We start from the raw sequence: 15,452 nt of genomic DNA, 5'->3' as shown, positions 1-15,452 counted from the left end.
TCCGAGAATTCTTGGAAATGACGTCTTTTCTCAGAAGTGGCACGGCGAGCGACCTCCTATCATATCATGTTATCCCAGTACAAAGACGCGAAATCGGTCGAAATATTTCTCGCAGAGATTGCAGAAGTATTGTCCGAGAATTCTTGGAAATGACGTCTTTTCTCAGAAGTGGCACGGCGAGCGACCTCCTATCATATCATGTTATCCCAGTACAAAGACGCGAAATCGGTCGAAATATTTCTCGCAGAGATTGCAGAAGTATTGTCCGAGAATTCTTGGAAATGACGTCTTTTCTCAGAAGTGGCACGGCGAGCGACCTCCTATCATATCATGTTATCCCAGTACAAAGACGCGAAATCGGTCGAAATATTTCTCGCAGAGATTGCAGAAGTATTGTCCGAGAATTCTTGGAAATGACGTCTTTTCTCAGAAGTGGCACGGCGAGCGACCTCCTATCATATCATGTTATCCCAGTACAAAGACGCGAAATCGGTCGAAATATTTCTCGCAGAGATTGCAGAAGTATTGTCCGAGAATTCTTGGAAATGACGTCTTTTCTCAGAAGTGGCACGGCGAGCGACCTCCTATCATGTCATGTTATCCTAGTACAAAATCGCGAAATCGGCCGAAAATTTCTCGCAGAGACTGCAAAGGTATTGTCCGAGAATTCGTGGAAATGACGTCATTTCCTGGAACTGACTCGATGTGGGACCTCCTTTCGTGTCATGTTATCCTAGTACAAAATCGCGAAATCGGCCGAAAATTTCTTGCAGAGACTGCAAGAGTATTGTCCGAGAATTCTTGGAAATGACGTCATTTCTTGGAAGTGGCACGTTGAGCGACCTCCTATCGTGTCATGTGATCCTAATACAAAGTCAAGAAATCGGTCGAAAATTTTGCGCCGAGGCGGCAAAATCATTGTCCGAGAATTCTTGGAAATTACGTCATTTCTTGGAACTGCCCTGACAAGCGACCTCTTGTCATGTCATGTTATCCTGATACAAAATCGCGAAATCGGCTAGAAAGTTTTCCTTGTGGTGGCAAAAGTTTTGATCCGAAAATTCAAGGAAATTATGTCTGTGTTTGAAACGCTGTAAAATCAAACCACGTGACTTACGCCCACGCAATTTACACACATGACACGTATGCACCTGAGGATTAGATTGATGCAACCCGCAATGGTTTCGAACCTTCTCCACAAATGATATATTCCTCCTCAGACCTTTTATATCAAATTGATTTTCTACTATAGTTAGCATACTACTACATAAATAAAAGGGGGAAATTTGAGGATACCCTGCTGTTTAAAAGCTAAACTCTATAGGCCCTAATGCAACCCGTTGTACGGCGACAATACCTTCAATAAGATAGGCAGGGATAGAAGTTGAAGCGACGATCAGTGCCATCTATGATTTTCGATTGGAAGTTCGTATAGGTAACAGGGGTACAGAATGCACGAGAATGTCGTCGATTATCTCGTGACGTCATGAACGAGGACAGAATACGTATTCGAAAAAGATATAAAATATTCTGCAACGAAAAATTACCAAATTACGTAATTTCCGTACTTAATTTATGATAATTTCGATAAACTAAAGACTCACCTCAGTTTTAAGATAAGAATGAACCTCCTAACGTTCTTAATTATTACGTAATACTTCACATTTTAAGTAAAAAAATCGAGAGTGTTTAGAAAAACGCACAATTTTCGAAAACTTGGGGTAGCAGAGCAATTTCGATGACGGAGTCGTATTGAGGAAAGTAAATTCTAGAAGAATATACCTAATAGATGTTACCAGATGAAGATTCGTGTCGTATTTATGGATGTATGTGTCGCCGATATCGATCACGTGTTTAGATTCGCGCGATCCTCGCGTATTTCTGGAATTTCTGCGAATCTGCGTCGCGAATCTCGTAAACGACGCAACGGCGCTTTTACGCAGTCGATTGGCCTGTCGATAGTAGCAGATTCGCGATGGCTCGGCGACTTTTCCTCGAACGCGGCCAGAATTCGATTCCGCGCGAAACGAGACACCGCGGACGCTGGAGAACGAAGACACGTGTGTCAAGGAAGCGCGTCGGGTTACCCGCGATTAGCGATTTCACCCGATCGACGGTCCAAGCGTCGCGTAACGCCGCGCACGCGCGAATCGATCGGCCAATCGAGGAAATATCCGCGATTTTTCCGCGAGTTTCGTATGTCTTTATTGTTAATTCTTATTTGAATTTATGGAGACTTTTTAGTAGCATGATGTCGACGGTAAAGCCTCGATTTTTGCACAGATTTCATTTATTTTTATTAGTAATTTTTATTTTAATTTCGGAGGTTTTGAACTCATCGATGTCAAAAATAAATCCCCAATTCTTTCAGAGATCTTGTATGTTTTTATTATTAATTATTATTTGCATTTAGCTGATTTTGAATTGGACAATGTCAAAGGCAAAAGCACGATTTTTCTGCAGATTTTATTTATTTTTATTATTAATTATTATTTGAATTTAGGTGATTTAGCATCGGATGATGTCGAAGGCAAAGCTTCGATTTTTGTACAGATTTTATTTATATTTATTAGTAATTTTTATTTTAATTTCGAAGGTTTCGTATTGATCGATATCGAGGACAAATCCCCGATTTTTTCACGGATCTTGTATGTTTTTATTATTAATTATTATTTGCATTTAGCTGATTTTGAATTGGACAATGTCAAAGGCAAAAGCACGATTTTTCTACAGATTTTATTTATCTTTATTATTAATCTTTATTTTAATTTCGGGGGGTTTAAATTGATCCATGTCGAAGACGAAGCCCCAATTTTTTCGCGAACCTGATATTTCTATTCTTATCAATTATTATTCCAAGTTAGGTAATTTAGAATCGGAGGATGTCGAGGAGAAATTTACGATTAAATTTTTCCACGGATCTAATTTGTTTCTATTATTAAAAAATTAATATTATTACGAGATCATATCCACCCGGTATTCGGGCAAAAAGAACTGATCGTACCTTCAGTGCAGAACAATCCTGCACCTTCCAGAAAGTTCGGTTTAAATAACAATCGGCTATTGACTATAAAAGGAACGTCTTTCATCGAAGTTCAGCGAGTGTTGTCAACCTTTTCAGCAGGGAAAATCTATTCAGACGTTTTAGAATTCTTCGGCAATCCAGCGATCGAACTTCGAGGATAAGAATTACACTCGCGATTTGTAACAATATTTAAACATTAAAATCCTCAGAAGTCGCCCAAAATTCTGCCCCAGACTCGAAAACTGCACCGCTAGAACTTGTATACCGCGAGTTTTCGCGGGTCTATGTCGCAGTTACCGCGCGAGGCTTCCGGAAATACTATATCAGCGTGTCACTTGACCCCCGAAGAAGCTTCTCCACGGTCGCCGGTATAACGTAACCCTTGTGGACACGACTAATACCCGGAAGTCTCGGAAGGTAATCCTCGAAATGTGTTCGGGATATTGACGTTCCATCTGATCGGAGATAACGGTGTCAGGCTGGTTGGAAAGATTCGGACGTGACTGGAAGCAACTCGCCAACGTCTCCCGGCTTATCGGCGCTGCCTCGAGCTTACGGGTTGCTTTAAAATGCAAATTTCCGAATCGAACGAACGAAACGGAGGCAACGCTAACGCCAGATCGATCTTCGTCCCACTGCTCGCACACCCGGTATTCTCAGCTTTCTCTCCGCCTTCTTGCCTTTCCGACTCCGGATTCTTCTTCGGGTTCCACGCTGCCCCGATATCTTATCGTCGCGTCTACGTCCAGCCGGTATCGATTCTACGCAAACACCGTTCAACTTGCACGGAATCGAATTTTACTTTCCACCCGCGATAACCGTGCGCAAACTCCCAGCGATACGCTTGTCTTGCTTCGACGTTACGCGATCCACGGCTGTCTGTAGATGCCCGATAATCGGTAGATCGCTCGAATTTTCGCGGAAATCGTGAACAACTTCACCACGGTGTTGCGATTCGTGTTCCTTCTTGCGATTTAACGTCATTGTCACGCGTCGATGTAACGCGTAACGTTGTTCAACCCTTTACATTTGCGATGATATATATTAGGTTGTCACCTAAGTTCTTTCCGCGTCACGCTATGTATGTCCCCGTGCCGGCTATGTTTGTAAACATGCAGGATTATCAATTCTCCGTTTATGGCATCGTACCATGGCATCATACCATAATACATATAATTATACCATACAGGGATAAATCAACCTTAAACAACAAACATCGTCTATTGATTTGGCATGAAAAAGAAAGGAAGAAACTTTTGGGACACCCTAATGAATGTAGAAAAGAAATAAATACGGCCCTGAAAGAATGTCAAGAGAGTTTGGACTTATTGTTCGAACGAAAGTGGCCACGTGCAAGAGGATCGAATTTAAGGGATGTTTATGACAAACGAGTGAGTCTACGAATACGTCTGAGTGTTTAGTATACGTGAGATCGAGAAAGAGAATACGAGTATGAAAGAAGACAGAGAAGGTTTAACAATGCGAATACTATACCGTGGGAAATAATTCGGGCCTTAACCGTTTGAGTGCCACGGGTCATTATTGTTTCCCAATCGATATTTGCCAAGCGGCGCGATAGCGCTTGTCATATTCCGTGTCCAAAAATGCCGAGCGGCGCGATAGCGCTTCTCATATTCCGCGTTCACCAACCGAGCGCGCTGATTGTCAGCTTCGCAGCTCAGAGCGCTGGCACTTTTGGACACAAAATAGAAGAAGCGCGATCGCGCCGCTTGGCACTCAAACGGTTAAATAAGACATCGAATCATTAGAAAGACCGGTAATAATTCGAATATTGGCAATATAGTATCGGATGTAAAGCAGTAAAGACAGAAACCGTAGCATCGTACGTATTTTCCCTTCGATATCCAGAAGCCGATCCATCCGTCTCTGCTCTCGTTGTAACAATCGGCGCCATCTTTGCAGACCGGAAATGCTTTCCGCGACGCCCGTTCTGCGCGCGAATTTTTCGGACGCCGAGTAAAAGGTTGCTTTTAAAACGAATGTAGATCGGGGTGCGTTATCGGCATGTCATCGGTAGAAAATGACACGAGTAACCGGTTATCGCGGATATCGCGGTGCTTTATCCCTGCAACGAAATTGATAAGGAACATTGACGTCTGTTATCTCTCGACGTCAATGGCGAGTCGAACTCGATTGACATTCACCGGTGACTCGTGATTTTTCTCTGTGCTCCTTAGTCTTGGTGGAACAGGATGCGGAGTATCCGGGAAAAGGGAATATGCGTTAAGGTCTCCAGTTCGGCAGGTGACATTAACGAGGGAGAGAATGAGAAAAAATGGGGATAATTTAACGTGGTGCCGCAATCGGCGAAAATTTATGCAAAATCGTCGCGCCAACTCTGGAACCGAGCGACGAAACACGCTGCAGTGTAACTGTAAAGTGACCTAGTAAGAAGGCATAAGCTCTGCGATCCCCGCTTACCGCTGCTCGTCATTTTTCGATGGCTTCGAAATGGAATTCGGAACCGTTCGTGCACTCCGATTGCTGCGAAATTTCGCGACAGGACAATTGTCGACTCGTGGCTCACGTCTTTTTCCGCTAATTCGAGGCGAGATGGCGATAGGGTACTTCCGTCTACGTTTGTTAATGATCCAATCCTGACGAATGATTCCTCCAAATCTATCTAGCAATTATTTATTTATTTATTTAGTGATAAACGGAACGGAGGTAAACGCGCGTTTAGATAGAAAAGATCCGGCGCAAACATACGTACATATTTAAAAATATTTCGTATAAATAAAAAATACGACGGGGGAAAACACAAATATAGAATGAAAATAAAACGAAAAACCTGAGCGTTTGGCATTCAGTAAAATTTTCATCCACAGCTGAACGATTTCTGTACAGATTTCTCATTTCAAACTGCTTCGACTTTAATTATTCGATGCGTGTTATTATCCGTTAATTAATACGTGTTCTACGTTGATTACGATATTTAGACCCTATTTCAGATGAATTCAGGTGAATTTTAAGTCCTGATTTCTTCGAATTTTCCGATTCATCGTACACGATCGCAGAATCACCGACCGGTTCTAAAGAAAAGCCGATCTGTAAGACAGGAATTATATCGACCCTCGGAAACCTCCCTCCACCCCCGAAATATACGTCGAAGACCTACGGTACCCAGTCAACGCGTCCAACTTCCTACCACCCCCTCGCGAGACTCACCCTTTGTCAAAGCTGTCCCAAAGCTCGACAGACACACCTGATAAATCGGCGAAACTTCTCCGGAAGACAGTGAAAAGAAAATACCTAGGATTCGAGTACCCGCCATTGGTGAATCCTCGCACGCGTCTACATGGACTCGCGATCAGACGAAAAAGTGCGCGCAGATATCGGCTACCCGATCTCGAACCGTGTGCCGGCTCACGCTACAAAAGATCCGAGTAGAGACCCTTCGCAGGTTCATTTAAAATCTGCACACACGTATCAGTCGGCGTCGACCTCGAGGTATGAAATTAACCAACACACGAGCGACAATGCCCCCTCCGACACATTGCAGAATTCTCGACTATGCGTATCGAGGCGTCGATCGAGGCCGCTATTGACAACGGCCGCGAGGCGCCGTCTGTTATTAAGGGAAATAAAAATTATCGAGTATCGCGCGTCAGTCGCTCGGTCGCTGGCAACTGGTCGGAAAAAAGAGAGAAACGGAGAGCAAGGGGAGAGAACCGCGCGGCAAGTCGTTTGGCAATTAAAAAACCCTCTATCCGTGAACGGCGATCGAAGGCATTCGTGGTTTCGCCATTCGTCGCTCCGTTCCGCTCTTCTCGCGATCCTCCCCTGATAGCCTCCGAGAGGTCATCGATTCCGTGAAACCTAACGAGTTTCCTTCCACCGGGATGGCGCTCTAACCACCGGCCAGAGAGGTTAATTTCGCGCCGGCCACGCGGATTAAAACCGACCCACGCGAATCTTCGCGCACATTCCTAACCTCTATCCTCCGCGCGATCCCCAAAATGGCGACTTTCGAGTATCGCCTAATGGCGCAACTGCTTTTCCATTCTTGGCAATAGAAGAAATTAGAAAGGAAAGCTTCCCATTTCCGATTTCTCAGTTCTATTAATTAATATTTCTTGGCGAACACCAAGTCTAACCTCGAAGCTTAGAAATTTATGACCCAAAATAATTTTCACCATAAATTTTGGACTCTTGGTAAGTTAGTAGTTTCGATAGGTATCCCTGTTTGGATAAGTATATTTAGAAAGGATATAATTCTAGTAATCTAATAATCGTAATGGCGTCTGTTCACGTTCGTCTCTTCCCCAGCCAGCCACGCGAATCTTCGCGCACATTCCTAACCTCTATCCTCCGCGCGCTCCCCAAAATGGTGGCTTTGGAGTATCGCCTAATGGCGCAACTGCTTTTCCATTCTTGGCAATAGAAGAAATTAGAAAGGAAAGCTTCCCATTTCCGATCTTCGATTTCTCAGTACTATCGATTAATGATTTTTGGCAAAAGCCAATTCTGAATCCCGAACCTTTACATATAAGGTTTATGGCCTAAACGAATTTTTACCGTAAGTCTCTGACACTTGATAGGTTAGTAGTTTCGATAGACCTCTCTGCTTGGATAAGTATATTTAGAAAGGATATAATTCTAGTAATCTAATAATCGTAATAGCGTCTGTTCGCGTTCGTCTCTTTTCCCCAGCCAGCCACGCGAATCTTCGCGCACATTCCTAACCTCTATCCTCCGCGCGATCCCCAAAATGGCGGCTTTGGAGTATCGCTTAATGGTGGAACTGTTTTTCCTTCCTTGGGAATAGAAGGAATTAAAAAGAAAAGCTTCCTATTTCCGATCTTCGATTACTCAGTACTATCGATTAATGATTTTTAGCAAAAGCCAATTCTGAATCCCGAACCTTTACATATAAGGTTTATGGCCTAAACGAATTTTTACCGTAAGTCTCTGACACTTGATAGGTTAGTAGTTTCGATAGACCTCTCTGCTTGGATAAATATATTTAGAAAGGATATAATTCCAGTAATCTAATAATCGTAATGACGTCTGTTCGCGTTCGTCTCTTTTCCTCAGCCAGCCACGCAATTTTCGCGCACATTCCTAACCTCTATCCTCCGTGCGCTCCCCAAAATGGCGGCTTTCGAGTATCGTCTAATGACGCAACTGCTTTTCCTTTCTTGGCAATAGAAGAAATTAGAAAGAAAAGCTTCCTATTTCCGATCTTCGATTTTTCAGTTGTATCGAACAATATTTCTTGGAAAAGGCCAATTCTAACCTCGAAATCTCGAAATTTATGACCCAAAGAAATTTTTACCGTAGTAAACTTGACACTTGGTAAGTTAGTAGTTTCGATGGACATCCCTGCTTGGATAAGTATATTTAGAAAGGACATAATTCCAGTAATCTCCTGAGCCACCCACGCGTACCTCGAGAACGGTTAGAGAATGAAGGTTTCGCATCGGTGTAGATGAGTTGGGCGGGAGAAAGGGCGAGGAGGAAAGGCTGACGGTGACCTATGATACGGTGTTATTCAGAGTGGTGGAAAGTTAAAAATAAAGGCGGCGGGCCCGGGAGAAAGAAGCCCCCAACGGGGTCGTTGGAATGGTTGACGCGATCCACTGAAATAAAAGTAGCCAGCGTTGTTCCCCGATGTCGGGCGTTGATCGCGGGAGCCTCTGGAGTCTATTAAAAGCGTCTCTTCCTGCCGTTTCCGATCAAGCGACGCGCGTCGAGCGCGTACACACGCCGATGAACGACTGCTTTTTGCCTGGCGTACGCGTTTATAAATAAACCACCTGTACACGCTGGCTACGCCAAAGATAGAAACGAAGACGGCTCTCGGATGCGATCGAATCGAATCGATTCCTCTAGCGCGACTCGGTCGCGTGGAAAATGGCCGCCGCCTACGACTCCGCCACGCGGACGGAGACACCTGGCGGAGGCGTCGGTGCACGAGGCGCTGGGGGCCCGCGCACGAAAATCCTTGGCGAGTCGGACACACCCGATGACAGAGAGCGTCGCGGTCCATGCGGCGCGGCAAACCGGCGGGATGGGTGAGTGACGCGTGAAGTTGCTTCGGCTCGGTGTGCGGTCCGATGAATGGAGAGACGACGGCGAGAAGACGGCGAGAAGACGGCGAGAAGACGGCGAGGAGAAAGGAGGAATTCTTCGCGGTGGGTGCTCTCTCGCGCCTAAGAAGTCCCGGTATTTATGTTCTCCTTAACCCTTTCGCTAGGAACAGCCGCGGCGTGGCGAACACGGGCCGCTTTACACGCCGCGTCTATAAATATAAATTACACCGCGGCGGTGGCGAGTAGCGGTTTTTCCGACGCGAGATATTCGAGCGGACGGAGAAGGTTGGCCGGCGAGGCGGATTTCGGGCAGGTCCGCCTCTGGCGAAAGGGTTAAGACGGGCCAGGTCGGCCGGTTCTATTAACGGAGTCGTTAGCAGGTGCGAGCGGTGGCCGGAGAGATAGGTGGCGGTGCGGCGGGAACTGCATCGTCGAGCGGCGATCGACGAACCCGTTTGCCACGCGAGTGCAACAAAATCGCAACGAGCCATTGCGATTAACGGCGGCGCGACCGGCCGACAGGCTGGAGGGGATCGCGCGGCTGCTTGAAAAAGTTTCAACGGACACCGCATTCCAGACGCTCTCTTCAAGGTTATTAGCCATTCACCCAAAGGCCGAAGTACTCGGATGCCCTATACCGAGGAGCCCCTTTCAGCCCCTCGCGCTGCACTCTGCTGCGCTCCCCGCCGCGAGCAGCGACATCGGTAGTCGTTTCGATATTTATCCTTCGAAAAAGGTCGCGCGGATCACGCGTCGCTGCGAGTCGCTCAGAGTCGCTGAAAGTCGCTGAAAGTCGCTGAAACTCGTTGAAAGAAGGGTTCAGGAATTCGCAAGATGCCGCGTGGCGTTTGAGGTCTGTAATTCGGCTGCTCGCGTCGCTCGGGAACCTTCCCACGATCGGGGCCCGGCAGAAGTTAAATCATCGCGAAACCGGTACTCCGGGACAGCGCGAACCACCACCGAACGCAGCGGGAATCGCGATGGAAAATTCCTAGGTCGAAAGTAGCCGCGGCAACGCGATGGCGATCGTGGAGGACACCGGCCGGTCTTCGACGGTTCTCGGAAACGCTTGGCGTTGGCGCTCGCGCGCTCGTGGAGACGACGCCGACTACTCGGCGCGGGCAACTTTGTAACGACTCGCGTTCAATTTTCTAACCGAGAGATTGCACATAATCATATATTCTCACCGGCTAACATCGTTCCGACTAATTGCCACTTTGTGCATACCAACGGAACCGGTTACGATCGATGATTCGAGCGGCGCATTCGGCTCGGATAATGGTTCCGCTTCGTTGCCCCGATCGATCGGAACGACCGCGAATAGTCGGGAACGAGAAGGAGAGGCGTGTTTCCTTGCAACGTAATAACGAATAAAGGAATCGAGGAACATTGTCTTGCTTTATCGCATACGTTTAACCCCCCGTCCTTGCAGTTTCCCGCCGGAACCCGGGGCCCCGACGCGCGCTCGCCATCATCGGCCACGGCCAGATCGGCCAACCTTTCGACCACGTTCCCTCGCTTTCCAATCGTTCGTTGGCCTCGTTAGATTAGACGAACGCCGAACGAATTCGGATCGCACCGATAAATCACCGTTCCGAGCGGATCCGCGTGCATCTGGACGAGGCCGACAAAGTGGAGCGGGCACGGTTCCCTGTCCGCCTTTTTCTCTACCAATCTCGCGGTGTAAATCAGCCAGACCGTGCTGGCCTCACCCGCGACAGTTCGTCGTCGACGACGCTGCAGCTCTCGCCGCGACCAAGGGGCGCCGCTAAATCCTGCCAAGAGACTCCGGATTTCTCCGCAACACCGATATACCGATTCTACATCCGGCTGACGCGTGTTCGGGCAACCGCAAATTTGCCCGCCGATATTCCCTCCGCTAACCCGCCGCGATTTACGCCACTCCACTGTCGTTCTTTGTCCCCTGCTCGCCCGCTATGCAACCTGCTACGAGAATCTACCGAGTGTTCCCCGAGATCACGCGGGAAAGATGAACGGAAGCGTGATCGATCTCGTACCACGTTTGCGGTTGCTTCTTCTGCTAATTTCGGATAAGGAGAATCGATATTTTCTCTCCCTTTTTTGTTTCTTGGGAAGCATTTTGTCGAAAATATAGCGTCATTGCCACTGTTTTTGAGGCTTCAGGGACGGAGTCGATTTGGGACTTGCTTTCCGAGATTAGGTGACGATCTGTTTTGAGGTCGTTTATTGACACTAAACCTAGCATGATGGGCCCAATGATAGGTGAATGAAGAAATAAAAAAGAGGAGATGATTGAAAGGAAATGTTGACTGTTATAAGAATAGTTGCGAAGAATATGGAATTTTGATTAAAATTTTGGAAATGCTCGTTTATATTGCGATAAGTTTAACGATAACTTGGTTATTAGCTATATCGGTAAACATAGCATTACTGGCCTAAATGACATGTAAATGAAGAAATAAAAGGAAATGATTGAAAGTGTTAACAATTAGAAGAAAATTCGCAAAGAATACGGAATATTGATTGAAATTTTGGAAATGCTCGTTTATGCTATAGTGAGTTTAACGACAGCTCGATTATTAGCTATATCGATAAGGAATGACTCGAAATGATTTCGAGTATCGTGCATAGTATTACACAATTGCAACAATTTCCGCTATTTCGTGCACAAAAAGATGGCGAATATTCTGCAAATATGAACAGTTCAATGAGTCTCCACGTTCAATCTCCCAATTATTATACAATATATATTCTTATCACACGACTATAATTATATTCAACAACCTCAAAATTCGAAAAATTTCTAAAATTCTTATCCAATTTTATCGCGATTAAACCTAAACTTTTCGAACGTGTAATTCCCAGTAATAAAATCGAAGAGTGAGAGATTAAGGACCCCCAAAAGATTCTGTTAAGAAAAATCAAGGATTCCAGAATAAATCTGTGCTTGGCGTCCATCTACCGTGCCCAAACCTACTCTAGGACATTCCCTGTATTTCCTCGAGCGATAAAGGTACCGAGAGAAGGGGCGGGGAGACAATCTCTTCGTTCTCTAAGGCAAATAACGACGAGTCCCCGGGTGATGGCGCGGGGAACACGGTGTATTATACGCCATTCGCGGGAAATATCGGAGCGAATCGCGAATTCACGCGAATAATAAACGAGCCAACCCTGTGGGACACTCCGAACGAGACGATTCACCGCTCCAACGGTCCATTATACACAGAATGCGACGCGATCGGCCCGAATCCGCATCGGGATTCACGGTTGCATTATGGCGGACGATCGACGAACAGCGAGGAGGTTCTCGAATGGATTTCTCGACGAAATCACAGCACCGAGCGGATCTTTCGCGTTCTTCGCCGTCAACGAATCCTTGACCCTCGATAAATATCGATCCACCAGTTTCGCACGATTTATTCCAGTATACGCGAAATTTTAAACGAAGGAATATTAAAATTCAATACTCGAGTTAGTTTCACCGTCGAAGAAGGATAAATATAATCGGTAAAATTTTAATTAAAATGTAAAGAAATTGGGGGAAAAATTGTTCAGAAAGGGGAGAGATTGGTACGTCCCTTGTGAAAATATCGATTCTCAAATATCGATCAGAACGTGGAGAAATTGTGCGAAAAATTAAGGAATACCTTTCAGCTGGTGCAAAAGTTCTGCGAGTTCTGGAAAATTCTGCGAAGGATTTAAATTATCTATTTTGTTTATTTTATAGGTTTATCTACTAGTGCGCGTGTCAGAGTATATGCATGCCAAATTTCAGGCGAATTGATGTCCTAGTTTTCGAGATACCTTTCTGCCAATTTAAAAAGATGACGCTTGCATACTTGCACGCTATAAACATGCTGTGGGGCACTTAATATTTCGAGGACTATATTGAAAATTTGGAAATATATTCTAGGAGTATTGTACTACTTTTGTACGAATTAAAATCAAGTCTACACTAGAATCCTTTGTTGAATTTGAAAAGATGGTGCTCGTATACTTGCACGCAATAAACATGCTGAGGAGCCCTTAATACTTCGAGGACTATATTGAAAATTTGGAAATATATTCTAGGAATGTCGTACTATTTTTGTACCGTCTAAAATGCAGTCTACATCAGGATCCTTTATTGAATTTGAAAAGATAGCATTCGTATACTTGCACGCAATAAACACTCTGCGGTACCCTTAATATTTCAAGGACTACGTTGAAAATTTGGAAGAATATTCTCGAAAAATGATTGATTAATCCAATAAGAAAAGAAATCGATCTTTCTTCCGTCTACGCCAGAATCCGGATGATATATTTGCACGAAATGAACATAATGCGGGGCCCCTAATATTTCGAGAGCTATATTAAAAATTTGAAAATATATTCTAGGAGTATTGTACTACTTTTGTACGAATTAAAATCAAGTCTACACTAGAATCCTTTGTTGAATTTGAAAAGATGGTGCTCGTATACTTGCACGCAATAAACATGCTGAGGAGCCCTTAATACTTCGAGGACTATATTGAAAATTTGGAAATATATTCTAGGAATGTCGTACTATTTTTGTACCGTCTAAAATGCAGTCTACATCAGGATCCTTTATTGAATTTGAAAAGATAGCATTCGTATACTTGCACGCAATAAACACTCTGCGGTACCCTTAATATTTCAAGGACTACGTTGAAAATTTGGAAGAATATTCTCGAAAAATGATTGATTAATCCAATAAGAAAAGAAATCGATCTTTCTTCCGTCTACGCCAGAATCCGGATGATATATTTGCACGAAATGAACATAATGCGGGGCCCCTAATATTTCGAGAGCTATATTAAAAATTTGGAAATATATTCTAGGAATGTCGTACCATTGTACCGATTGAAATCCAATCTACGTCAGAATCCGGCTTTAATTTAATCCTCGACGAATGCCATTGATTCGGTTTCTCCGAGTCGGTGGAAAAACTATGCGAGATATCGAGAGGAATGCAGGATTGACAGCAATTACCCGGTCTGCGGCGCGTATCCGCGTGGAAAACTCGGCGAGATAGCCAAGGAAGCCGCAAAAACCACGGCTGCCGGCCGCGAACCGCGCGAATTCCTTTAAAAATCGAAGAATAGCATCGGTCGCTGGCGACACCGTTAGAATTCGCGTCTAAACCGGCCGCGTGAGCTACCGGTTGCGTGTCGTCGGGGTTCGACGCGCGGTGGCGATCTTGTCGATTCGGCCGGGCCCCGGGCAAGCGGACACGGAACACGGTCTCGAAAAACGGCCGGCGCGAGCGCATAAATTAGCCGCGTAACGTTTGTCATTCTCGTGCTTTCGGCTCGTTAAAGCATGACGGAGACCGGAAAGCAGCGTCGGGGCGCCGCACGAAAGCCAGAACGCCGCGACGCGGTGTCTACCGTGCGGCTTCGCACGAATCTTGCCTCGCCTGCTCACCAAGGCAGCACGAAACGCGATTACGTCCACCGTGTATCGCTGATCGTGTTTCCCCGTGTAATCCACCATTTGCTCTTTGCTCCCTTCGCGAGTCCGATCCTTCCACGCGCCTTCGTCCAACTTCGCTCTGGTACCCCAGTTGTACCCCTCGATCCGCGTAACTTCCGAATCTAGCTGATTTCGAGACGTGTCGCAGTGTGTCGAGGAGAGGAGGAGTGGAGATGAGTGTAAAAATAAGTCTAATCGTAAGACAGAGTGTCAAATTCTACTTTGCTCTCCTACGTCCGATACGATACTTTTCAGCTACCGTGTCCCGATCCGTATGAAGGGATATCGCGAGGGATTAACAAGTTAGCCACAATTTCACGCCGCAGTTAGCCGTCATGTGGGTCCTTCCAAGTACACAAGGACCGACACACGCGTAGCGACAACAAGAACGAAAAGCCAGCCACCGGTTCGTACGTACCCACCATGCCTGAACTCGAAGGCAAGCCTAGTGCCTGTCCCTAGGGACTGGCGTGGCGTTTAACGTGTTAAATAAACGGAAAGCACTGTATCGGATCTTATTAAAGTTTATTATGCACGAGGGGAGCGGGGAGCTGGGTCGAGAATATCGTATCGTTCTTTGGAAAATGTTCTGACTCGCACTCTGGTCACCAACGAACTGTCTGCACTTTTTCCAACCCTGGCCCACGCGTCCGCGATTCATGTGGGGTGGTCGTAAAGCCATAAATCGGACCCCCATTGACTCGAGATCCTTGACATCGCTACTCCTGGAAGAATATCTTTCTTCTTCGTCGGTAGGGATGCGTCCCTACAATACTTTGATAGCTTCGGAAAGACCATTTTCTGAGTTATTATAAATTGCAAATCAAGAGCGATTTGCTACTAAAATTAAAAAATGTGCTAAAGGTAGCGTTAATCGTCTTGTTGTGCGAACGCTTCGAATAATAATTAAAAAT

The 15,452-nt window shown here is 45.6% G+C and overlaps 1 protein-coding gene across 1 annotated transcript in view; it reads right to left on the bottom strand.

Moving 5' to 3' along the window:
• The window catches only part of LOC108548025 (insulin-like receptor), a 36,972-nt gene extending 22,009 nt beyond the window's left edge, over window positions 1-14,963 (bottom strand). Inside the window, exon 1 of the mRNA XM_017900791.1 lies at window positions 14,957-14,963. Within this exon, the coding sequence (XP_017756280.1) occupies window positions 14,957-14,963 (7 nt within the window). The remainder of the gene's footprint in view (window positions 1-14,956) is intronic.
• Window positions 14,964-15,452: the final 489 nt, after the last annotated feature.

Source organism: Eufriesea mexicana, unplaced genomic scaffold (genome assembly GCF_001483705.2).
Source record: "Eufriesea mexicana isolate 0111107269 unplaced genomic scaffold, ASM148370v2 scaffold1358, whole genome shotgun sequence".
Lineage (NCBI taxonomy): Eukaryota > Metazoa > Arthropoda > Insecta > Hymenoptera > Apidae > Eufriesea > Eufriesea mexicana.
Note: the sequence above shows the minus strand (reverse complement) of the source record. Positions and strands in the feature narration are given on the sequence as shown.